Source organism: Poecilia mexicana, unplaced genomic scaffold (genome assembly GCF_051168715.1).
Source record: "Poecilia mexicana isolate PSO_F unplaced genomic scaffold, ASM5116871v1 scaffold_2, whole genome shotgun sequence".
NCBI lineage: Eukaryota > Metazoa > Chordata > Actinopteri > Cyprinodontiformes > Poeciliidae > Poecilia > Poecilia mexicana.
Window position 1 is genome coordinate 31532501 of NW_028263371.1, and position 24104 is coordinate 31556604.

Sequence of the window (24104 nt, forward strand, 5' to 3'; positions counted from 1 at the left end):
CTTCCACGTGGTTCAGACTATGACAGGAGGAGTCTGAGATCTATGGTGTTAAACAGAGCAGAGTTTCCAGTTAGCAGCTGTTTTAGTGCTTTGATAGCATTTAAAAACAGACTGGAACCTTTGAGAATTTCAATTATTGTCCAAAAAAATGTTTCAACCTGAATAAAATCATTTTCCTCCATAACCTTGGAAACGGCCCCATTGAGGATCAGCACCTCAGCGTGTTTAAAGGCAGCCTGCATTCAGAGACGTTTATCAGCAACAGAACATTTGACCCAACACAGCGGAAAACCTCTTTAAAAACAGAGTTTAAAACATTGAAGAGACTCTGAGGCCTCTGGCTGTTTAATAAGGCAAGATTAGAGAGATCGTTTGACTTTTTATTCTTTAAAGCTTTTTGATAATTTAATCAGCAGTTCTTTTTAAAATCCCTAGAGGAACATGTCGTTATTTTCCATTTTCGCTCAGCTCAACTACAATCGCGACTCAGTGCACAAATGGATTGTTGCGATTAGACTCGACTGGAGCCATAGTGACCAAATTGTCTGTGCAGGTAAACGTAGAAGTGAGCTTCTCAACACCCGAGTTGAAACCAGCATCCAATCATTAAAAGCAGTGGGGAACTGTGAGGCAGTACAGTGAATTTATCTGACAAGAATGATGTGACTGAGGAACAGTTTTCACTGAAGAGAGGGAATCTGTAAATGCAACAAGGAAATGATCGGAAATACCTGTTTGACAGATTTCATGAGACAACAAAAGGTCGAGAAAATCAATCGGATGCTCTTTGAGAACGGTTTGGAGATGTTCCCCTTTAGCTCCAACATGACTGAACGCCAGTGCACAAAATGTGTTTGGTGATTTTCATGGAAAAATGGTTAAAATCTTCTAAAAATATACTCCTAAGCATTGCAGACTACCTTCTAAGAAGAGTTAAGACTGTGGTAGCTGCAAAGGGTGGACCTAGGCCATATTAAATAAAAAGACAAGTGACCCAATACTTTGGGCAATTAGCGTATTTCACAGATGTTTTTACATAACATTTTTGATGGTGAATTAATGGTTGAGTAAATTCTTTATGTCTGAACCACATAATATAAAATTACCTCATGGAAATGCAAGCATGTGTCTAAGTTCTCTACATTTCAGACAAAATCATTTGAGGAGGAATTTCAAATAGTTCCATAATGCAAGCTGAGAAAAATTAAAGTAACTAAATTTCTCAGTTTTGTAGTGCAGACACTAGAAATTGTACTTTACCAAGAACGTAATGTGGCGCGCTTTTTCCAAAACTCTCTGACTCGAATTCTTTACACATTAAGGTATCTGTGTGTTTGACACCATCTCAAAACTGGGCCCAGATTTCCCTCCGTGTGTTTATCACCACAAAGCAAAATGTCTTCCTACAGACAGGCCTCTTCACACCTTACTTTCTTGTTCATTCCTTTGTCTTCTCGGTCTCACGTCGTCCATCTCTGCCTCCCTCTCAGGCTCTCCAGGCGGCCCTGGCTGAACACCAGGGCGAGATCGACTACCTGACTTCAGCCGTTGAGCAGGTCTTTCAGAAAGCTCCACCAGACATCAGCCAAAAGTAAGACAAAGGAAGATCATATGTCATTGTAAGGGTAAAGGTAACATAGAGACGATGGTCTCAAGCACCTTTAGCTAAAAAATCAACATGATAAATAAAGGTGGGCAACTAAGATCCATATTGTGACGTTTAGGGAAACACAAAGACTTCAATGACTTGAATTTGGAAGGGACACTTTGGTTGACTGACAATCTGCGATGGCTACACAAGTTTCTCTTGTGTTGAAGGTATCGCCTAGAGATAGACGCCATAATGGCCCGCTGGAGACGACTGGGCTCCACTCTGACAGACAGCGTCCAGAGAATCCAGGAGCTCATGGCCAAACTGATGCAGTTTGAGGTGAGACTCAAGAGACGGATCATGTTTTCAAGATTTGCGCAGACCGAACAATGTGTGTGTCCTGCTCTCACTTCCTGTCTACTTCTCTCTGCTAGAATGACGTAAAGACTCTGAAAAAGTGGATGGCAGATGTGGATGTGTTTCTGAACGAGGAGTGGCCCGCTCTGGGAGACTCTGAGGCTCTGGAGAAACAGTTAGAGCAGTGCACAGTAAGAAAACAAGTGTCCAGGCACGATATTTGGATCAAACTGTCTCAGTCCATAGATTCCTGTTCTTTGCGCGCTGTACCTTGACCAGGCTCTGGTGAATGACATCCACACCATCCAACCCAGCGTGAACGGAATCAACGAAGTGGGTCTGTACCTCAAGAAAGAAGCAGAACCACCCTTTGCCATCCACATCCAGAAAGAACTGGATGAACTGAACATGCAGTGGGAGAATGTATGCAAACAGGTACGCAACAACAACCACCACCACACACAAACTCGTCTTCAAATTTCTGCCATCCAGTTTGCATTCACTTCCCTTCTCTGTGTAGGCCTATGCAAAGAAGTCGGCCTTGAAAGGGGGCCTTGACAAGACCATGGCGTTGAGGAAGGAGATGCAGGAAATGCAAGAATGGATAAACCAGGCCGAGGAAGACTATCTGGAGAGAGACTTCACATACAAGACACCCGAGGAGCTGCGCAAGGCAGTCGAGGAGCTCAAGGTGTGTTTGTCAACGTGTAAGATCACAAGACATGGAAAATTCAACCTTTTTATGGATGATAATCCATGTAAAGATTGTTTCATTGTTGATGCCGTAAAGGACTCAAAGTATGCGTCCCAAACAATCAAAAGGAAGATTAATCCGAGAGTCTTAACTTTAGTTTCTGCTGTCCACTCTTGTCTTTAAGTTTTCTTGGACACACTTCTATGTGACTCGTGTCCAAAAGTCTTCACTTCATTCTTTGCTCACATGCAGTACACTAGCACATATCTTTTGACAATTTTGACCAAGCTAAAGTCTGCACTGATGATTCTCTTGCTCAGTCCTCAGTAGCAGAAGATCTTGACTTTCTGGACAGTCTTGTTAGTTAACATGTAGCTGACATGTTGTGTTAGCTAACATGTTAGCTAAGACATGACTATTATTCCAAGGACATCTGGTCCTCCCTTTAAAACACTCAGTTCTCTATTTCGATTGAGGATTGAATTTCAAAACTTCACACGTTTGGGAAATAAAGTAAATGTACCGTTTTGCAAAAACACCGACATTTTATTCATTTGTTTTATTCATTGTTTCTCGTCGAATCAGAATACATCTAATCACTCATCACAAATATTTAAAGGCAGTTTCGTTTGCGTTCAGATATATACTATAAATATTTGAAGTTTATCATACAAATGTACATCAACCAAGCAAAACATTATGACCACTGACAGAATTAAGGCGCTTTCGCACTGCACGGAACGGAACGGTTGTGTTTGCATTACAACTTGCGACCGGTGTTATAGATCAGCTGGTGGCTAAATCAACTGGTGGTGGCAGCTGGAAAAGACTGATGTTTCTGTGGGTGTGGCTTTTTAGGACCCTCCCCCCCCTATTGTTTCTGTAATGTTACACTTTATTTCCTAGCTCATTTACAGAAGCCATGGCTACCGCAGATCTATGTGGCAGTGTCATTTCTTCCTTATTGTTGATATTTTTTCTCGTCTTTATTCTTTTCATCAAGTGACCGTAATTCTCAACCATATGAGACATCGCTGAAAAAACAATTGTCTTATATACTTTTACATCAGAAACAGGTTAAAATCTTCACTCAAACTGAGATTCTGAAAGTGCCACCAATTATAATCCAGGCCTGGTTCTTAAAGCGCGGGGTGTCCATTATATGACAATCAATGACAGCTAGGAAATAAAGTGTAGCGTGACAGAAACAGTTGAAAAGATTTTGCTATAGTTTCTGTGGATACCTATTTGAAATATCACAATATGAGGAATATGTGGAAAAATTACACAGGCAGTCGATCTTTTTAAACATTTAATTTTTAATCCCAAGGCTCTTCAACATTTATGTCGGCTTTCAGGGAATAACCTTTGCTTTGAGATCTGCTCATGCCACGTCGAGATCTATTTCGATCTTCCTTTGACGAGTTTCAACCTCTGAAGCAACACGTAAGTCAGGACAAGTTCTGCGTAATTTACACGTTTTGATGGTTTTGCAGATGAACTTTTAAAAAAAAGGCAACATACCATATTAGACCAATAAAGTCTTTCTAATTAGTTATTCCCGAGATCTTAGTGGCTGTTTTACGGAATCGGATAGTATTTTTGCAAAGATTTGTTGTTCTTTAAGCTTATCGCATTGTTTACTTCCTGGTTCGGTAAAGGGGTCCTAAAAAGCCACGCCCACAGAAACATCAGTCTTTTCCAGCTGCCACCACCAGTTGATTTAGCCACCAGTTGATCTATAACACCGGTCGCAAGTTGTAATGCGAACACAACCGTTCCGCTCCGTGCAGTGCGAAAGCACCTTTAGTGTGTTCAGCAGGATCATCAGAGGCTAAGGCTAACTGGTGATGTTTTGGATGATAATAGATAATACTCCAAAACTGGAATAAACTGACTGAAAAAAAAAAAGCACTTCCATCATATTCGAAATGTTAGAAATGTTTTAGGCATTAGCTGGACACTGAAAATAATATCTCACCAGAGGAACTTTGACTGAACATCAGCTGGCGATGTCTTCTGAAATAATTATTTCCGTGGTAAAATGTCCCGCTCTGAACAATTTTGATAATGCTTCTGAGAGCAGCTGGAAAAGTGGAAAGATGTCTGAGCGGGGAGCGAATTCAAAGAGAACAGCTTGTGCTTTTGAGAGGGGCGCAGCCTGAAGAAGGGACGTTGTTGTCTAGAAGTATCAGCACGTGGCCATAAACCGTCATCATGGGAGGTATAACGGGACATAAGTGGATTGTTTGGATCCTTTTGTTTTGTTCTGGTCTTCAGTTGGATCTGTATACAACATGATCTGACATAAGACGAATCATATGGGTTATAATGTCGTGGAAAAAAAAAGTAAAATGTATTTTTCTGATTTTGTAAAGAACAATTAGTACTGGAAATTGAAGATATTTTAAGTATCCAAAAATAACAATAAATTAAAAGGAAGTAAATAAATAAAACAGAATATGGAAGGCATATATAAGACTGGATGTTTATCACAAAAAGACTTCTCCTGTGAAATCCCTCTCCACCTTGACTCCCATTGACTCCCCAGCTCTGACGGACTCTCCCTCCTCTTTGTCTCTCCCTCCCTGACTGTGAATAATTCAGGGCTGATGACGCCTCCAGGCTGCCGGGCTTTTATTGTCGAAATCCTTCTCTCACTCCGTCTTGCGTCCTTTTCGTCAGTGGCTTCGCTCTGCTCCCCGGATTCCTCAATTTTGTATCAAATTGCATCGACTTTCCATCCACTGCCAACGTCTTTTTTTTTCTTTTTGTTTAGCTTGCATAACTTGAATATAATAGATTTGTGAATTCCCCCTGTGGCACTGTTTGCTTTGTGATATCTCTAACAGCCTCGGCAGAAGAAATGTCTCACCCTGCTGAGCGCAAAAGTAACAAAAAAAAATCTGATTAAATCTCCTTAATTTCACTCATCCTTTAAACTCCTACTTTCCCTTATTTGTTCTCTTTTTCTGCTTCAAACCCCACTGGGAAGTAAATCTGTATGGATACATTATGTACGTGTTAGTTTAGAAAACGGCCTTGCTTTTTGTGAAAATGTTTTAATATTTTTGATTTTTCCCTCCACTTCTCAGAGGGCGCAGGAGGAGGTCCACTCCAAGGAGCAAAAGGTCAAACTCCTGACGGACAGCGTCAACAGCTTCATCGGCAAGGCCCCGCCCACCGCCCACGATGCATTGCGCTCGGAACTGGACGTACTGACGGCCAACTACCAGCGTTTGTGTAGCCGCCTGGATGGAAAATGTAAAACTCTAGAGGTACATCATCTACCCTCATCTACTTGACGGATTATTGGCTAATTTTGATTTTTTTTTAAAAACGTAATAAAGTCAGAATGCAGTTCAGATGAAAACGACATTAATTAGGGTGCTTGAAATCCTTGAAAATGCTTGATTTTTGTGAAAAGTTCTTGAAAGAGAAGAAGATTCAAACTGCACAATGCACTCTAATGTTTGATTAAAAGCCTAAATTTAGAAAGTATTGTTTACAGTTGAAACCAGATATTAAAAAATAAATGTAAAAAATCTATACTGTTTTTTTTCTCAAACCTTTTGACTTGCACAAGTCGGAATCCGCTCCGGTCTGCTAACAGGAGCTGCACGTTTGTCGTCGGGAAAATTAGAACTTTAGCCCGTTTCGGGACGAACCGAAACTTGCCAAACACGCAGATGTCGAGCAGCGTTTCCATTCCGTTCCACATCTCCTGACTTTCTGTGCGTGTCTGTGCACCGTCCACAGGAGGTGTGGGCCTGCTGGTGCGAGCTGCTGTCCTACCTGGAGCAGGAGAACGCCTTCCTGGACCAGTTGGAGCAGAAACTGGATGACATAGAAAACCTGCAGGGGGGAGCGGAGGAGCTGCAGAAGGCGCTGGATGTAAGTGTTACAATAACACACACTCACTGCTTGAGCAAGTCAAACATTAACTTTGTTTTCCACTGCATACAGTTAAAAAACTCCTAATATGTTAATGCTATTATGAGGGAGGCACAGAAGTGTGTACAAAAGGTAAGATCCACTTTTTTTTTTTTTTTTTTGACTACCAGCAGCACAAAGATGGTTCAAGTTCAGAAATTGAATTTTCATTTGGTTTCATTTGCATATATTAACTTTAAAAGGGAAGCTCAAAGTGCTGCAGGCAGAATTACACAACACACACACTTCATCGTGAGTTCCTTATCTTCTTACTCATTTTATTATTATTATGTGTAGATTTATATGTGAATCTACACAAAACTATCATTTTCCACCTCAATCAGTCCCATATATTTATGTCAGTGTATTATTATATTTTTGCTATAACAGTATTAATCCAAAGTGATAAATGCTTCTTAGAATCAAGTAATTATACATCTAAAAAAATGAGAAAATGACTGAGATAGAAAAACGGTGTAAATCTATTTGAAATCACACTAATATATATTTCCACATTTTTACAGACTACAAATTTAGTTAAACCAATTTACAACATCCATAGAGACTAAGAAGCTCAAAAACGGGCCTTCCAGGACAGGAGGCTCACACTGATGCAGATTTATTATGTTTTTAATTAGTGTAAAATTATTACAAATACGTTTAAAATCTTCCTATAACGGGAAACTTTTGATGCAACAAAGCATGGAAACACTCAAAAGCAGACTTAGATGAATGCCAATCTGCTTTTAATGAACTTTGTTAAATACTCCAAATCTGATCAAAAAATGACTCAAATCCTGTTTTTTTTCTGACTTTTTTTTGTTTTTTCCACCAAACAACCTCAAAAAGCTGTCATGTTTTGTAGCAGGACGTGAAGAATCTTTTACATTTTTTGGCTTTTACACGTCCCATTTTTACAAAAACTCTAATTGCTTTATTTATTGTGCAAAAGGTTCTATAAATTCTTTGTGATTCTTTGTAAATTATTTTTGTTTCAGCCCACAAATTGTTGTAATTCACAGATTTTGACCCATGTTGCCAAAAGCCTGACATCAGGTGTTTCTCTTTGTAATTTTCACAAATAAAAGACAAAAGAAAAGATTTCCCAAACACTCATTAAGCCCAGATGATTAGGATCAAATGGGATAAACCCTCCACTTAACCAAGGAGATGCTTTTCACTTAAAACCTCAGAAATGCCTCCACCGTCCTTAACAAGATAAAAATGAAAATTTTAAAAATCATCGTAACCGTGTCAAGCGTCTTAGCATGAAATTCCTCGTCGCCACAGAGTCGATTCGACAATCTGAATTTCTCAGCTAAACGCTGTCCGTGTCGGTAATGGAGAGAGGAAATCTGCCTGGCATTAATCGGAGCTCAAGGTCTCCAGGATCTGCACACACATAGTGATAACCAGCAACATCCATTTTCACAGCAGAATCAGAAATGACAGTTTAAATGAGCCGGGGGGGATAAAAAGTAAAAATGTCACATCCTGAATTTACATATGTTACAGATGAAGGTATTTTCATCCCTGAGTTCCAGGAGAAAATTATACATCATTTAGTTGCGAAGATTCAGGCAGCCGAGTTATGTCTAAAACTAAATGCAGAAATATGTCGCGCTAATATGTAAACGAATGCTTTTGGCTTTTTAATGCTGCGGTCCATTTGCCTCTGAAGCTCCAACTTGAATCTGAGAGCATCATCACTCCCACATTAACTTTGCTCTTTTGAAAAGTACTTTGAATGTACATTCCAACAATTTCCAGGATTGGGGATTCATTTGAAGGGGCAGTAAAATCGATCTTCTTTAGCTTTACATTATGTTATAAATATTATTCCCTCATCAAAACGTATCTGGAGTGTTTCCTTGTTTGAGAAATCCTTTCATCTCCCACGGCAACCATTCAGCTCTACAAACTGCGACTCCTCCACTCAGCTCCTTCAGACTAGCCAGCAGCAATTAGCAAACATTGGATGGAACTTCTCAGAGCAACGCTGGCAAAATTATTGTTAAAGGGTTAATAAAAAGGAGCTGTGTTGGGATGACTTCCTGGAGGCGGGGTTTCAAATGGAGCAGGAGTTTCTTAAAGAGACAGAGGCCCGTTAGATTACAAATTCAAATTTCTTTTAAGCTTGAGATATGTAGCATTTTTATAACGACTAATGTTAGCATAGTTACCTTGACTGCGCTATAAAATAGCATTGTGTGCCTGGAAAATGCATAATAAAGATATAAATCAACAGAATAAGAGGTTATTATCACAGTAATAAAAACCTTTTGAAAATGTGGCGGCTATATTGGGTATTGATGTCAGGATTGGGGAGAAACCACCCACTTTTAGTGTCTGAAATTGAAATTTCAGGTGTGTTTTCACCTGTGGAGATACAGTTAAAGTCCAATCTTTAGCCAGTCATGAAAGAAAAGTGACTTTGATTTTTCTTTTGTTCTCTTAAAGAGAACACATTTTAACAAACTGAAAAAGTCAGTATGGCCTGCTGTCACAGTAGCACTTAGATGACTTGCTATAAATTGTGTTTATCTTTATCACAGGAGGTTTGAGAATACGGAGTCCTTACTTGAACTGGTTTGGAAGCAGATTCAGGTCATGAGCCGTTTCCAGACCACCATCAGATTGCTCAGTTTCTCCCTGAAGGACGTCTTCCTCTTGCTCATCAACTTTATCAGGTCACTGGTGACCCAGGGCTTATTACTGGCAGAGACACCTTTAATGCCCTGGTGTGGATGGTGTGCGCTGATGTCATTTCTATGTGGCTCACACATTGCATCCTAATCTGTGCCTCCAACGGTCCCAGAAGAGTCTCTGCTGCGGAAAATTGATCTAAAGATGGGGATAAATACCTGTTAGCATTTTGTACATCATAGTAGAACAAATCCAGTTTTTCCTGTTTTTGTTTTTGCATTTTAAACATTTGGAAACCCTAAAGTTTATTGTAAAAGTCTGCACAGCCCTTTAGGATTGTTTTTTTATTCTTTCAACACAAAGTCGACAAGTAGGAGGAAACGATGCGTTGTCTTCAATTTCTTTCAAAATCTGTGGGTTGAGCTGTCGGCTCTTTGGCCGCACCCAGTTGAAAACATATGTAACCATAGTTACTCGACAAAAAAAAAAAAAACTAAACTGTTTAGCATGCCAGAGTCTTGACAGGGAAATCCCCAAGAAAGCAGATTATCCATGCCAGTGAGGAATAATCCTTTAAGAACCCGTATATGGAATGAAAACGAGAAGAAAGGAAGTCTGGTGGGACCGACTTCATTTAGACAATATAGTGACGTGATTCTCTACTACGCTGTAGCTTGGTGCAGAGCAGCTGCTTACTCAGCATCTAATTAACCAGTAAACTAAGAATTTATGGGTAACTACTAATTGACCTTTGTAAAGCTTCTGCATCCCATCAACCAACTCTTGTAAACTTTCTTTACTGGCCCTTGATGTGGTTAGAAAATAGCCTCAGACATCTGGCTGTTTATTGTCGCGCCTAAAGGCTTGGATTTAATTTGGACCTCTGTAGTAATCCCAAGTGTTCGTTTTCTCCGACTTCCAACATTTTTTTAAAGGAAGTGGCACATGTTAGGTTTCATTAGGAGCGCTGTTATGAGCACAACTGCTGTTTTCTTTCACCGACTTGTTTGTTGACTCTTAAGGTGCCACAAGAAGAGTGAGACTGATGTCATCGACCGCTGGGTGTTTGATTACACCAGTCGGTTCCCAACGCACTTACAGAAATGCAATCAAAACAATAAACTTAAACTAAAAAGAAATAATAGTCAGACGATCGGGAGGATACAGTACTCCATAATCTCATTCCTTTACATTGTGGGAGTTTCTAGGACGTATTTACTAGACTTAGACAGAAGTATTTTCAAAGAGTTACAGAGATACAGACAAGATGTAACGTTCTGATTGGTGCGTTCACAGCAGACATGTTTTGCGCATCTGATTTTCATTCAAAGTCTACGTGGAGGGGCGTCGAGGGCTCATCGCGACACATTTTGAGCGTCTAGCGCGGCACGATTTGAAGCGTTTGGAACATTTTGAGTGTCTGACAAATAGGCTGTCAAGGGAAACAACAGCTATAGTGATGCGCCTTCAATGCTCCTCCACATAGATTTTGAATGGAAACCAGACGTGCTAGAGCCTCAAACCGCATTTGGTGTGAACGCACCATCAGTCGTCTGTATTCATAATTTTGATTCACATCTTCTTACTCCACATGATCTAATTACGCCACAAGCTTGTGGATCTGTAGTTGCCCCTCAAATACAACAATGGTGATAGTTGGTGCTACCATTTTGTATTTTTGCTAAAATGTGATTTTTGTTGTTTTGGAATTCTGCTTCTGTGTCAATTCAAGACAACACCGTAAAAAAACGATTACGTATTCACATAACACGCCTTCACATAAACCATTCCCTTGTCGGCGGTCCGACAGCGGCAAATCTGAACTAGAAACAACCTTCAAAACATTTCTTTTCCAATGCAAAGGCTCTACAAATGCTACAAGCAGAGATTTACCTTCAGAATATCTTTACGTGCTGCTGTTGAAAAGAATATCTTTTAGTCTATATCAGTAAAGAAAAACTTTTGGACTTCAAACCTGCAGAACCTCGAGGTTCTTCTGCAACACCCAGAGGACAACAGGAACCAGATCCGAGAACTGGCGCAGACGCTGATGGACGGAGGGGTTCTGGACGAACTGATTCAGCAGAAACTGGACGCATTCAACACCCGATGGGACGAGCTCATGGCGAGGGTAAGATAGTATCCATCTCTCTGCCTGTGCTTTCTCTGTATTAATAATCCATAACCAACAGTGGCTGGTTATAGCACCAATGTCTGCATCCTGACCCATTCTCAGACTTCTAAATACTTCCTTCTTTCCGTCTTTATATGGGTTTATTACTAGTAAAAATCAACAAACATGTAAAAACTTGTGTTCTGGCATCTGTTTGGCTTTTTCGTCCCCCTGTTGGTGCATTGCATTCCCAAAAGATATGACAAATTGCAGATTTGATTGCTAGAAGGAGAATTTCATACAGTCGTTCGTTATTGTTACCCAATTATGTTTTCGGGAATGAGTTAAACCATCATATTAAACTCATCTATAATCATGAGATTTGTACATTTCAAACGCCACGTTGCCCTAAACCCGCCGTTTGTTTCCTTCAGTGATGCTAATCTTCCTTCACGGCCAAAAGAAAACAAGGATTTCTGCAAACAATAGAAAGGAGCTCCAGAAGTTGCTAACATTGCTCTCTCTCAGGGCCGTCAGTAGGAGACACATGAGCGTGCTACCCAAACGGGCACACTGCCACCGTGTTGCTTCTCCTCTAACAATAGAGCCAGATTAAAGTTCTCCTTGTGAACTGATAAACCCTGCTCTGTCTCCCCTACAGGGATTATGCATCAACACATTTTGCTTTTATTTCGTCCCTGTGTCCATGTGGTTATGTTTTACGGCATTATAAAGGGTCTGTCCTCCCTCTGTGTCCTTTCTAACCCTCTTTTCCGCTTTAATTTTTACCATCGTTGAAGCAAACACATTTTTAAGTCGTTCAAAACACCTCAAAGCCCATCTGGGTTTTCTAAAATCACCCATTTCTTTTCTGGCTGCTAAATTCACCCCATTGTCTTCTCCCAGTTCTTCGCAATGGGAGAAGCATGCTGGTCATATTTTACCAACCGCACTTCCTGGAGAAAAATAACAACCCCGCTGTCTCCCTCAAATCCTTTTATGGTGACGTTTCCTCTGGGATGCATTCAAATCTTATATTAGGAAAACACAGTGCAAAGCACAAGGGGCTCAAGGCTATACTTGGATCTATTATCCCTCTGTGTAAGATTAGCATGCTCACCTGAAACCAAGCACACACACTCTGGCTCGGAGATTTCCTATGAGGTAATTGGTGCGTGTACAAGCTAATCTCATAGACGGTCGGTGACCGGGGAGACGAGGGAAAGGAATGACTGGTATGTCCTGGACGATGACACCGGTTGCCATCTGAAGACCGCCGGTTTTCAGGAGGCGACATGAGGGAGATACTTCGGAGTCCGGACTTTAAGAGGGTACAATTCAGACGGTTTGGAGGAGGGCTGTGTGTGTTTTCAATGTTTGAGCTAAATAATACTGAGGCTTGTGTCTGAAGAAAGACTAAAGTCTTCCTGGTAACGGATTAAACGTTTATATATCTGCGCTTTTGTTCTTTCTCAGTGTGATTGTGATTGTAGCGATAAAGTCTTCACAATGTATTACGGTGTTTTATCTTATTTTCTTGCTTCCAGCAAGAAAAAGAAAAAAAAGTACTTGGGCTAAATGTTGGATTTTAGAAACCTATGAAAGAAAATTGAATTGATTTTATGACTTATTTGCCTTTTGGCTTACTTTGTTTCTGAAAGGAACTTTGTAGCTGGTTAGCATTAGCTTTTTATTCACGTACTGCAAAACAGCAAAGGTGGGTAGAGTTCCCAAAAATTGTACTCAAATAAGAGAAGCACAGCTTCACCATATTTTTACTGAAGTAAAAGTAAAAAAGTAGCGATCCAAGAAATTTTTTAAATGCTTGATTGGGTTTTTCTGCTGGTCGTCTTCTGCGTCAAATCGCTGGTGTGTGTTGACGGTGTGTGATGTGAGCTCTTTCTCTCCCCAGGCGGCGCTCAGGCGGAAGGAGCTGGAGCAGAGTTTGCAGTGGGCCCAGGAGAACGACAAGACGCTCCGACAAATCCAGGAGTCTCTGGCCAACACGGACCGCCACCTCACTGCCTACCTGGCCGACCACATCGACGCCCAGCAGATACCGCAGGAGGCGCAGGTAGCCATGTTCTACCCCAGTCCTTCCTGTTTCCCATCACCGGAATGTACTCACATCTGAGTCCAAATAACTTGTCGTACTTTGTCACTGAAATGGAGGAACAAAAGTGTTTTCCAATTGTCTTCAAAATGACAACCAAACTATATCAATGAGCTACGTTACTGTAATTCAGCCACAATATACATTAAAATTAGGCTTGAACTAAAAATGCATTCAACTTAGTCTTCTTTAGGTACTTTCAACTTTTCTCTTCCTCTACTTCAGACTGTCCTCTAGTTTTACTTCACTCCTGAAAGCTTTTAACATATATTCTAAAAGTATGAATGCTTTTATTTTGCCACAATCAGTTACATGTTGAGGAAACCCTTCACTGACTCGGCATGTACAAGTAGAACTTCTTTTTTTCTGCATCTACATTAGATAAACCTTAAAGAAATATGGATTCTATTTTTTAGAAATATTTTCCAGAGGGAAAAGGGAATTTAAGTCTCCAGAACCAGTGAATTCCTAATTCATGGTGTGAGACCTGCACTAAAAAATTCCCAGTAAAGTGGGAACAAGGTGACATTCTACTGATTTACTTTCAACCGTAGCAGAAAAAGATTTTTACTTTCTATATATTCTCATGCATTAGCAGTTTATTACTGTTCTAATTGTTACATTCACACAGCTCGGTCATATGATTTAAGTCAACCTAAAGTAACATGAAGGTATTTTTCCACAGTCCTGACCAGAATATTAAAGCGGCCATCAGTAACAACATTCAAGGTCAGCTTCTGTGTTTTGTAATGCTACAAGGTGAAATGAAAGGAGAAAAGAGCGGTCAGTAAATTATTTTTTAAATTTATTTATTTTATTTTTTTAGCTTGTAATGTTTTAAAGTTTTCAGTAATATAACAAGAACAAGGCTCAGTCGTTGCTTGGCACCCTTCAGACTTGAGATTTCCCAGAGGCCCCGGGGAGAAGCTGGGAAATTCTCCATTCCCACTCCAAGGTCCTAATTAAAGCTGTGGCTGATGAAGATACACTGCCCCTGCCTCATTGTGTCTTCTCCCAACATCTGTTACTTGCCCCTCTCTTCCTCTCCTCTCAAACACATACATGCATACACACACACACACACACACCGTCTGAACTAATCAGACAATAGATCATGGAGTAATGACCTGCAGCCGCCGTGGCGAAGTGACAGAGCGGGAGAGCGCGTGCCAGGATGACATTTCAGTCGCTCACACAAACACTCAGCGAGGAAGAGGAGAAATGACTGAATTCATTTAGCAAATGGGAGTCTGATTTCTGAGCAACTCGTATCTTAAAAAGAAGGAGGTTGAATGTGAAGAAAGCAAATATTTATCCATGGGTGGAACTTGAAGGGTTTCACCGTTCCGTTTCCCTGAGTGTATTCTGCCCTCTAGTGGTCAGCCAGGGACAGTAGTCTAACAAGCTATTTAAACTCAAGTGCCTTCACTTGCATTTGACTGGTTTGTACTTTGTTACTATGGATGAGTTTATCTGTGTGACAGAAAATCCAGTCAGAGCTGAACGGCCATGAAGCGGCTCTGGCAGACATGAGGAAGAAGAACCAGGATAAGGAGCCTTCGCACAGGATCATGGGACAGATAGACCTGACTCAGGTAAACACAAACAAATAATTACATTTATGTGAAGTTCATTTTTCTCTAAAGTATTTGCAAAATTATTTTGGCATCAATTTTATTCTGCTATCCTTGAAATTTTACTGATGTTTTTTTTATCTTACATCAACAGATTCACTGGATTTTATTGGGATTTTCTGTGATAGATCCCAATAAGTGGATAATTATGAAGTTGAATCAATGATAAATTTTCATGATTTTAACTTATTTTTAGCAAATTAAAAAGTAGGGGTACATTTACCACTAAATTCCACTACAATTGACTTTATTCAGTAAGCAGTCCAGTTTAGTCTTAGTGTAATTGCAGCTTTTCTGTGAAGACCTGAGAGGTTTTAGTTTGCCACCATCTTAGTGTGGGAATGTTTTTCTTCTGCACGGACAGAGAAGCTGGACAGGGTTGGTAGGAAATTAGATGAAGCTTAAGCTAAACGCAAGACAAGCCTGAAAGACATGCTGTTGGAGGCAGGTTCACTTTCCAGGGAAATTTAACTTGGAAATTTAATGATGCTTTGGTTTTGTTCCAACCTTATCTTGAGCTGAGTGTAGCTCTCCCTGTCATTAAACCTCAATCCTTTTGAAAGAGAATGAAAGATTGAACGTCTGAAACAGTCAGGGTAAAATCTAGTTCATTTATGCAGAAGAAAAATATAATATTTACCCTAACAGGTGAGCGCATGGTGACTGTTGTGTGAATTTGTGGTTTAGGCTGTTATGCTCAAGTAGATCTGACAGAGACCTGTTATTTATTTACCTTTATTCTCAAGATATAAAGGGTATCATAAACAAAATATGTTACTATTGTAATTATAAAATGTTTGTCTCTCTATACGGTGAACTGTTTAGGGAACATTTTGAAAAAATGTTCCCTAAACAGAAAAAAATCAAAGCTTCGCTTGCATTGGTTTAAAAGGTGCGTTTGATTTCATGCACATGCCGTCCCTGTGTGTTTTCCTAGAAAATGCTCGGCGACGTCGGGACCAAGTTCCGCTTCTTCCAGAAGCCGGCCAACTTCGACTCACGCCTGGCCGAATGCGAGCGCGTGCTGGCCGGGGTCAAAAGCCAGGTGGGCTTGCTGGGCATCCGCAGCGTGGAGCAGGACGTGGTGCAGTCACAGCTGGACCAGTGCATGGTGGGTAGCGACCTGGACGGACCGGCGAGCTGACACAGAGGCCGTCTTCAGCTCATTTTGTTTCGCCGAAACAGAAACTGTACAAGACCCTGAGCGAAGTGAAGGGGGAGGTGGAGACGGTGATTAAAACAGGGAGACAGATCGTCCAGAGGCAGCAGACGGAGCAACCCAAAGAGCTGGACGACAGGGTGACCGCCCTGAAACTGCTTTACAACCAGCTGGGATCGCAGGTCTGCACACACACACTTTCAAAGAGAAACACAGTCCAGGAACTCTGAAGAAGAACATTTCACCTGAGCGACGTCACAACTTCACTCTGGTCAATACCGTCCCTTTTTTTCCTGACTTTTCAGGTGACTGAGAGCAAACTGGAGCTGGAGAAGAGTCTGAAGTTGTCCAGGAAGTTGCGTAAGGAGCTGAACGGGCTGACGGAGTGGCTCGCCGCTACCGACGCCGAGCTGACCAAGCGCTCTGCCGTGGAGGGAATGCCCGGTGACCTGGAGGCTGAGGTCGCCTGGGCGCAGGTACGCTAGACGCAGAGCAGCGTTACGGAAACGAAAACGGACGCTGACTCTCTCCTTCATCTCGCCCTCTCAGTCCGTCCACAGTGACATCGAGAGGCATCAGCCCCAGCTGCAGGCGGTGGTGGACCTCGCAGAGGCCCTCAAGGCGGTGTTGAAGGGCAACGGAGGCTTAGTGGACGACAAAGTCAGCCTGTTGCACTGCAACTGGATCGCTGTAACATCCAGGGCAGAGGAATGGCTCAACCTGCTGCTGGTCAGATATAAAACACATAATCCACAACATTATTGTCATTATTGTTGTGACACTGATGGGCAAGTCAAAAGTTCCCATATGTTTTCCTGTTTTTTCATCTCTTCAGGATTACCAGCAGCAGATGCAAAAGTTAGACGGAGAGATTAAGGAAGTGAATGAATGGATTGACGGAGCAGAGAAAAAGATGGACGAAATAGACAATCAGGGTCCCAATGATGCTGTGCTGAAGGTTGTAATCTTTAAATCCCGCCCCCATCCATCCTACACCCCATTCTTTATGCCATATGTAGTCTTGGAAAACGTTTAGGACTGAAAGAAATCTTATTTTTACAAATCCTACTTTATCTTCCATTTGGGACATTTGGATTGAGTGTGGGTTATGAAACGTGATCAGCTAAAATGCAGCTAATTGCATAATTCGTAAAGATTACTGAAAATTACAGTAATAAAAAAACTCATTTGCATCTTCTACTAGAAAATGACCTGCAAGGGTCATTTTAATGATCTTAATATTAACTCAGGGGAAAGTTGGGAAGATGATTGAATTGAAGGGGAGTGGTGACCACGGTTACCCCCAAGGGAAACCATCTTTGTGTCAAAAGATGGCGTTTTTGCCATCGAGCAAATGATATTTGCTGAAAACAATCCAAATCAGCCTTTTATTGAATCATCAAGAACTTTAAGACCAGAGGTTTGATAATTGTGAAGAAAGCAAAGAAAGTCTACGTGTCTCCTGAAGATGTCCTAGCTATGAAATTAGGTCGATGTCAGTGTAGAACTTGTTCAGGCAATGACAGCATGAACTAAAGTGGAAGTCATTTCCGTGACCAGCTAATGTCTTGTGTGGAAGGGTGACCGGCTGTTTGCCTCCTGCAGATGTTGCGTGCTGAGCTGGAGCTGACCAAAGGGAAGATGGAAGAAGTTAGAGAACTGGCACAGGAACTCATGTCCACCAGAGGAGAGAACTGCCAGGCTCAAGTAAGACCCAGAATGGAGCAGCTCAACCAGAGGTTCGACATCATCTCTCAACGGATCACCTCTGGTTTGGTACGGACTATTGTGCGGTCCTTTAAAAAGCACCGCTGACCTTAAAGATTCCCAGCAATGTTCATATCAGTTGATTTTACTTCAAACTCACTACATCTGCTTCTACAGACGGCAGTGTCAGCCAGGGAGCTTGAACAGTACCACAGCGAAGTAAGGGTCTGGCTTGAACTGCTGGAGGAGGAAGCCAAACAGGGAGAGAACCTAAAGGAGGAGGACTTCCAGGAGGACAAGGTTCCTTTCTGCCACTTTCAGCCGCTGCCAATGTGTTGTATGTTCACATTAAAGGCAACATGTGTTTGTGTGTAGAATTGCGAAGAGGGAGCAGTGCAAGAGTTGCTGTTGAAAGGAGAGAACCTGCAAAAGAGAGCCCCAGATCGAGACAAGCGAGAGCAGATAAGACAGAAACACAACCAGCTCAACAGCAAATACAACACTGTAAAGGTAACACACCCCTTAAAACATGTGACACCACCTGTGCTTTGCCTGCAATTAGAGATTGATTTTCAGAATTTACCAAATATTTGTCAAAATTATGAAGCCTTCTAATGGAATTTTCATAGAACTTACCGGATCTTTCTCTGAACTAAAAAGTTGCTTTACTGGAATGTGGAGGTTACTTCCCCCGAACTCACCAGGTTGTTTCTCTGAACTTGGAATTTTTTATTAACTGTGATTTACCAGAACCTTTAAACCCTTTCCAATAATACTTTCCAGTTCCTTCCCAGAACTTAGAGGCTACCATACCACAACTCAATTACTCTTTGTAACTTACCTGGTGTTTTTTGGAATTAATAAAGTAATTTTTTAAATCTTATCAGGATCTTTCCCTCAAACCGAGAAGTTACTTTTCTAGAACTTGAGATCCAGTTTCAGAACTTACAATGTACTTTCCTGAACTGCAAAGATACTTTTATGGAGATTACATTCTCATAACTAGAGGATACTTTTCTGGAACATAGCAGATACATTCCCAGAACTCAGTGGTTGCATTCCAGAACGTTTCTCCAATTCACCTGTACTTTTGAGACCTTTTTGTAGCCACAGAAATTTCTGGTATGTAACCTCTTAAATCCAGGAAACTACCTAATAAGATTTGAGAAAGTAGTAGTAATAGCTGCATAAGATTTCAAGTCAAGTGCCTGAAATTGCTTAGGTATTTTCTGGAACCTAGGTGGTATATAACAGAATTACTCATTTTGAAGGCTACAGCTTAAGAGGAAATGCTAAGCTACAAGTACTGCTTGCAGGTGCAGATGGCTGCCAGTAAATAAAATCAACCGTCAAGAGTTGCTAGTGTTTACCAAAGCAGTTGACTTGGACCAAAGGCTGCCCTCTGGTGTGCTATTGGTGTCCCATTAACTCTTGATCTTTGAGTCTGATCCGTCGCTATAGGCCCGTATGGATGACCATTAAAGTTTGCCTTAAACTGAAGGCATTTCCTCAAGTTTATCGATGGTTAGTGTGGCAGCTCTAATAAAAGTAGAAGGGACCCTTGAGGTTGGTGTCACTGACAAATGACTCTTTCAGAAAAGGCTCCGGGTAAAGACTCCGGTGTTGCAAAGCTCTGAGAGGCATTTCAATTAAATGTCTTTCAGCTGGTTGACTTGTAGTTTTTCATTGTAAAGACACATTTCTGAGGCCAGAGTTGTATAAAACTGTTCCTAATGAAAAGGCTGGTGTTTTTCTGTGTGCGTGTGTGTGTGTGGGTGTGGGTGTGTGTGTGTGTGTGTGTGTGTGTGTGTGTGTGTTTAGGACCTGCGTATCCTGAGGAATAGAAAGGCTCTGGCCATCGCTCCCCAGTGGTACCAGTACAGAAGGAAATCCCATGACCTGATGGCCTGGCTGGACGACATCCAGCGCAGTGTGGACCAACTTCCTGACCCACCCAAGGGAGAGCGGGTCAAGGTGAAAGCACGTTCAGAACCGTACACACACTTGTACACCTTGTAGATTTTTGTTCGTTTCAACATTTTTCTTTTATCATAAAGCTTCACCTTGAGTTTGGTTCTTCCTCCAACTCTTCTTCTCATGTCCTGTCCCAAATTTCTTTAACATTTTATCACTAATCTATCAAAAGTATACAACTGTTTTCTTTTCCTGTTTCTCTCCATTCTACTCTTTTTCAGCTTTGTGATGAAGTCTTTATACAGCTACAGCCACGAGAAAAGATGAACTGAGAATTAAAAACTACTCTTTAAAGTTCTTCTAATTAGATCATTGTTTCTGGTTGCTTATAAGTCAAACCAGTTTGTTACTTTGATAAATTCTTATTTCAGATTCTGTTATCGTAGCATGAGAATTTAATAAGACTCATGTCTAACATGCTGATGTTAAAAAGTGGTGGCATTTGGCTGATTTAAATAGTTTCGATCCGCTTTTGATCTGGGAAAGTTTATGTACTGCAAGCCATTTTTTTCCTCACAACTGATTGTTTTTTCTCAAAATTCAGGCCAATGCCGTTCACAGCAATGTCTGAGTTGCTTTGCTGCTAAATCAGTTTAAATGTTTTTAAATCAAACCCAGGCGCTTCGTGAGAGACGAAGCTTGGACTTAGCCGGTTTTCCAGCGCCTTCCTTCATCTGACTCTGTATATGTCTTTCCCTTTCAGACGATCACTATGACATTTCGCTAAGCGGAAGTGTCACCCGCTTGCCGTAGACTCACCTGTCATTTCCACAACTGAGATTTCCCTCAATGCCTGTCTGTGTGTCTGGCCATCTATCTGTTCTTCAGACCTGTCCATACAGCTTCTTGCTTCTGCTGAGCCGCTCATACAGCACTCATCCCCGATCTGTACTGGCCAGCGATTGTACTTTCTTTGTGAAAATAAAGACTTAAGGCAGCGTTTTTGTTTTTAATCGATAATTATCAATTTTTCTGGATCTATATTACATTTCTATTTATGTTTGATGCTGGCAAACATGATATTTTCTCCTTTTATTTAATGTGTTGTGAGTTTGTGCTAGTGGCTAAATAAATGTACTTCCTTTTTCTACGAAGGTTTTATTTTCCAATTCTGTAATGTCGCTTTGTGAGTCGGTGTTTGTGCGTAAATGTGTGTTTTGGTCTTTTTTTTTTTTTTCTTTTTTTTTTTTTTTTTGAGCACATCCACATGCCTCTTTGTGCTTAACCCAACCGGGTCCTAGCCAATGGCCAGTGACCTTTCGGTTGATTCTGTCCAATAGGAAATTGGCTCAGAGTTCGACAAGAAGAAGGAGGAGCTTAAGGAGGTGCAGGGCTTAGCCAATCAGCTCTCACAGGCTGGAGCCGCCAATCTAGTGGAGCCCCGCCAACTCCAGCTCAACACCCGCTGGGTTGAGGTGGAGGGCAAGTTCATACCCTTCAAAAGACGATGTGTGAGTCTCAATAGGCACTACTTGTACATTTGTAATACTAACAAAACTTACTGATGAGATAAGCTCAGAAAACTAACTCTTTAAGGATGCAACCTTTTAAAAACCAGTGTGTTTTCAGTGAAAGCATGAATCTAGAGTTTTTTTTTAAAAGAAGCTTGAAAACTTAGTCAAACATGACTAAACATGTTCTGTTGAGTCCCAGTGTAGAATGACTGTCGTGTATTTTCTAGATAGTTCAACCTTAAACCATTTAAAATACTGATTTAGTTAGGATTAACTAGTTAGGATTAAGTTTAAATGTCACCATGCCTCCCAAACTCACTTTTAACAACAAAAAATTAACACACTTAAAATTAAATTCAACATGGATGTCCTGCAGGTCTTTAAGAAATTATAAAGGGTTAATTTGATTAGGGTAAGTTGAGTCTTACTCCTGTTATCTAATTCATATCTGTAAACTTATTGCTAGTTTCTTTACTATGGCAAAAAGAAAGCTACAGCCCGACATGTTGATAGTTTTTGTTGCTATGCTAGCATGTCTAGTCGGTGAGCAGAACAATTGCTAATTTCTGATGGCTTATTGGTTAGTTTGTAATTTTCAGCAGTTTTCCAATCTCTGAGGTCCCTAAACCAGATGTCTGCAGACTGTATAATCATTTTTATTTGTTTTATTTACTGTGGTAAAAAGGAAGCTACAGCTTGTGCTAGCTTGTGTTACTATGCTAGCAAAACTAGTCTGTGAGCAGAACAAATGCTAATTCAAGAGTGGCTTATTGGTATTTAACTGTTTTCAGCAGTTTTCCAATTTCTAGATGTCTGTAGACAATGAATGGCTTACTTGAAATGAACAGTTCTAAAATTCTGCCTATGTCTCATGTAGCCTTCTTACTCTCTTTTCAACAAAATTTTACTTTTGCAGGGTATGCAGTGACACACAATAAATAAAAAGACATTTTCTTTGTCCTGACCCAGATAGATAATTCTCGAGAATATTGGTGAGCCATAAATAGGATTTGAAGCTCGACTTATGCAAACGACTTTCTAAGAAACAAACAAAGAAGATTAAAGCTTAAAAAGTGTTGTATAAAGTAACACAAGCACAGTTTCATTATCTCAGTTCTTTGGAAAGCAGGACAGCCTTGAGCCAAAGGGAAAAAGGTGTTCTGCAGCTTTAATAGAAAAAAGGGGCAAAGTCTAATAATCTATACTAAACTAATAAGAGGTCTTATGAAATACTGCTTGTAATAAAAATCAAACTATATCCAATGAAAGTCTTCAGAAAAACATTATCCTAAAATTGATACTAAACAACTACTATCAGAGCATTAGTTCAAATAATGAACTTCCAGTTTGCTTTTCTTGTGTTTCTTTGCTGCCATTCTTATTTACGTGTCTTGCGTGTGTCTGAGAGGAACACTCGCATGTCTCACTCAGTGGTTGCTGTGTCTGGCTTTGTGTCACGCATGCCCGCCTTCCCCTCCACTAATCATGTCACCGGCAGTCCGGCGATCTCCCAGCCACCGAAGATGTATGCTTTTTCGTGAGACACAAACACCCATCCATCCTCCACATGCCCTTCGCCCCCACTGGTTGTGGGGGGGTTTTGTATTTGGACTAAAACCCAACTGAATGGGAAGATTCCATGTATTCTCTGAGTTCAGGGTTCCTACACTGCATGTGGGAAAATGATTTTCCAAGTCTGGATAAGTATGGGAAGGATAACAGAGTTTGGAAATATATTTGTATTCCCAAACTGAGCGTATCATCTGTTCATGTATACATCCATCCGTCCAGACATCTTTTTTTCCAGCTTCCATTTTTCTAATCTGACCATTTTAGAAATGTCTACCATTAGTCCAAATTGAACTTGCATAACTTTGCTCTACAAAAAGATGACAAATTACCTCACACTGAGAAAAATAAAGTAAAAGTAAAAGTATGAAATTCGACTAATGTGTAGGAACCCTGTGAGAAGCACAATTGTAGATATTTTCTTACCTAAATGCTTGAGGACACTTGGACAGTAACTGTAAAGGAAGATCAGTGTGCTTCATTTTATTTAAGACACTAAGAAATGTGTAGAAAATAAGTGTTTCTGATTCTAGACCTGACTCGATGGGGGAAAAAAACAACAAAATATTAGCATTTATAGCAAGCTGAGAAGCAAATGCTAACTTAAGTGTGCTTTTTAGCTAACAGTTAACAAGTAGCAGTATTCATACGGTGCCTACAGCCCATTTATGTAATCAAACATTTTTTAAAAACTTTTGTAACCAAGAGTTGTCAACCAACCTGAAGAGAAGTCTTTTAGTCGAGTTCGTTAACACATCAGGGCGACTCTAGAACTTCCTCTCTTACTTCAAAATTTGAGTTTCAAACATAGTGATTGCAGGGTGTCAAGTTTAATGTTCACACCTTTCTAAGAAGGGCCGAGAGCGCTTCACTCTTTAGCAACCGGGGGGTTAGCATTACAACACAGACCTCACTTTGACGAAAAATAGAAAACTTTAGGAGGTTTATTGCAAACTTTTGCAAATAAATGTGACAACTCACACCTGGTTCCATGCTAACGTGACAAGGAAAACAGGAGCTACCAATGTGGAATTCAAACAATGAGAAAATCTTGAGGATGGCTAAAGCAGTACTAAGCTAGCAAGTCTCCCTAACATTATTAGCTTCTGTTTTCTTGTCATGTTAACATGGAACCGGGTGTGAGTTGTCACTTTTATTCA

At 40.7% G+C, this 24104-nt stretch overlaps 1 protein-coding gene across 5 annotated transcripts in view; it reads left to right on the plus strand.

Annotated features, from left to right (window-relative positions):
* dmd (dystrophin) overlaps positions 1-24104 on the plus strand; it is a 217626-nt gene that overhangs the window by 146686 nt on the left and 46836 nt on the right. For all 5 annotated transcript variants that reach the window (XM_014998044.2, XM_088014614.1, XM_088014602.1 and 2 more), the window contains 20 exons: positions 1491-1591; positions 1819-1930; positions 2026-2139; positions 2228-2383; positions 2469-2639; positions 5738-5920; positions 6402-6536; positions 11203-11352; positions 13247-13408; positions 14932-15042; positions 16019-16192; positions 16267-16422; positions 16546-16716; positions 16790-16969; positions 17076-17198; positions 17846-18016; positions 18125-18247; positions 18323-18457; positions 19769-19921; positions 21202-21372. In XM_014998044.2, coding sequence (XP_014853530.2) covers positions 1491-1591; positions 1819-1930; positions 2026-2139; positions 2228-2383; positions 2469-2639; positions 5738-5920; positions 6402-6536; positions 11203-11352; positions 13247-13408; positions 14932-15042; positions 16019-16192; positions 16267-16422; positions 16546-16716; positions 16790-16969; positions 17076-17198; positions 17846-18016; positions 18125-18247; positions 18323-18457; positions 19769-19921; positions 21202-21372 — 2952 coding nt within the window. The remainder of the gene's footprint in view (positions 1-1490; positions 1592-1818; positions 1931-2025; positions 2140-2227; positions 2384-2468; positions 2640-5737; positions 5921-6401; positions 6537-11202; positions 11353-13246; positions 13409-14931; positions 15043-16018; positions 16193-16266; positions 16423-16545; positions 16717-16789; positions 16970-17075; positions 17199-17845; positions 18017-18124; positions 18248-18322; positions 18458-19768; positions 19922-21201; positions 21373-24104) is intronic.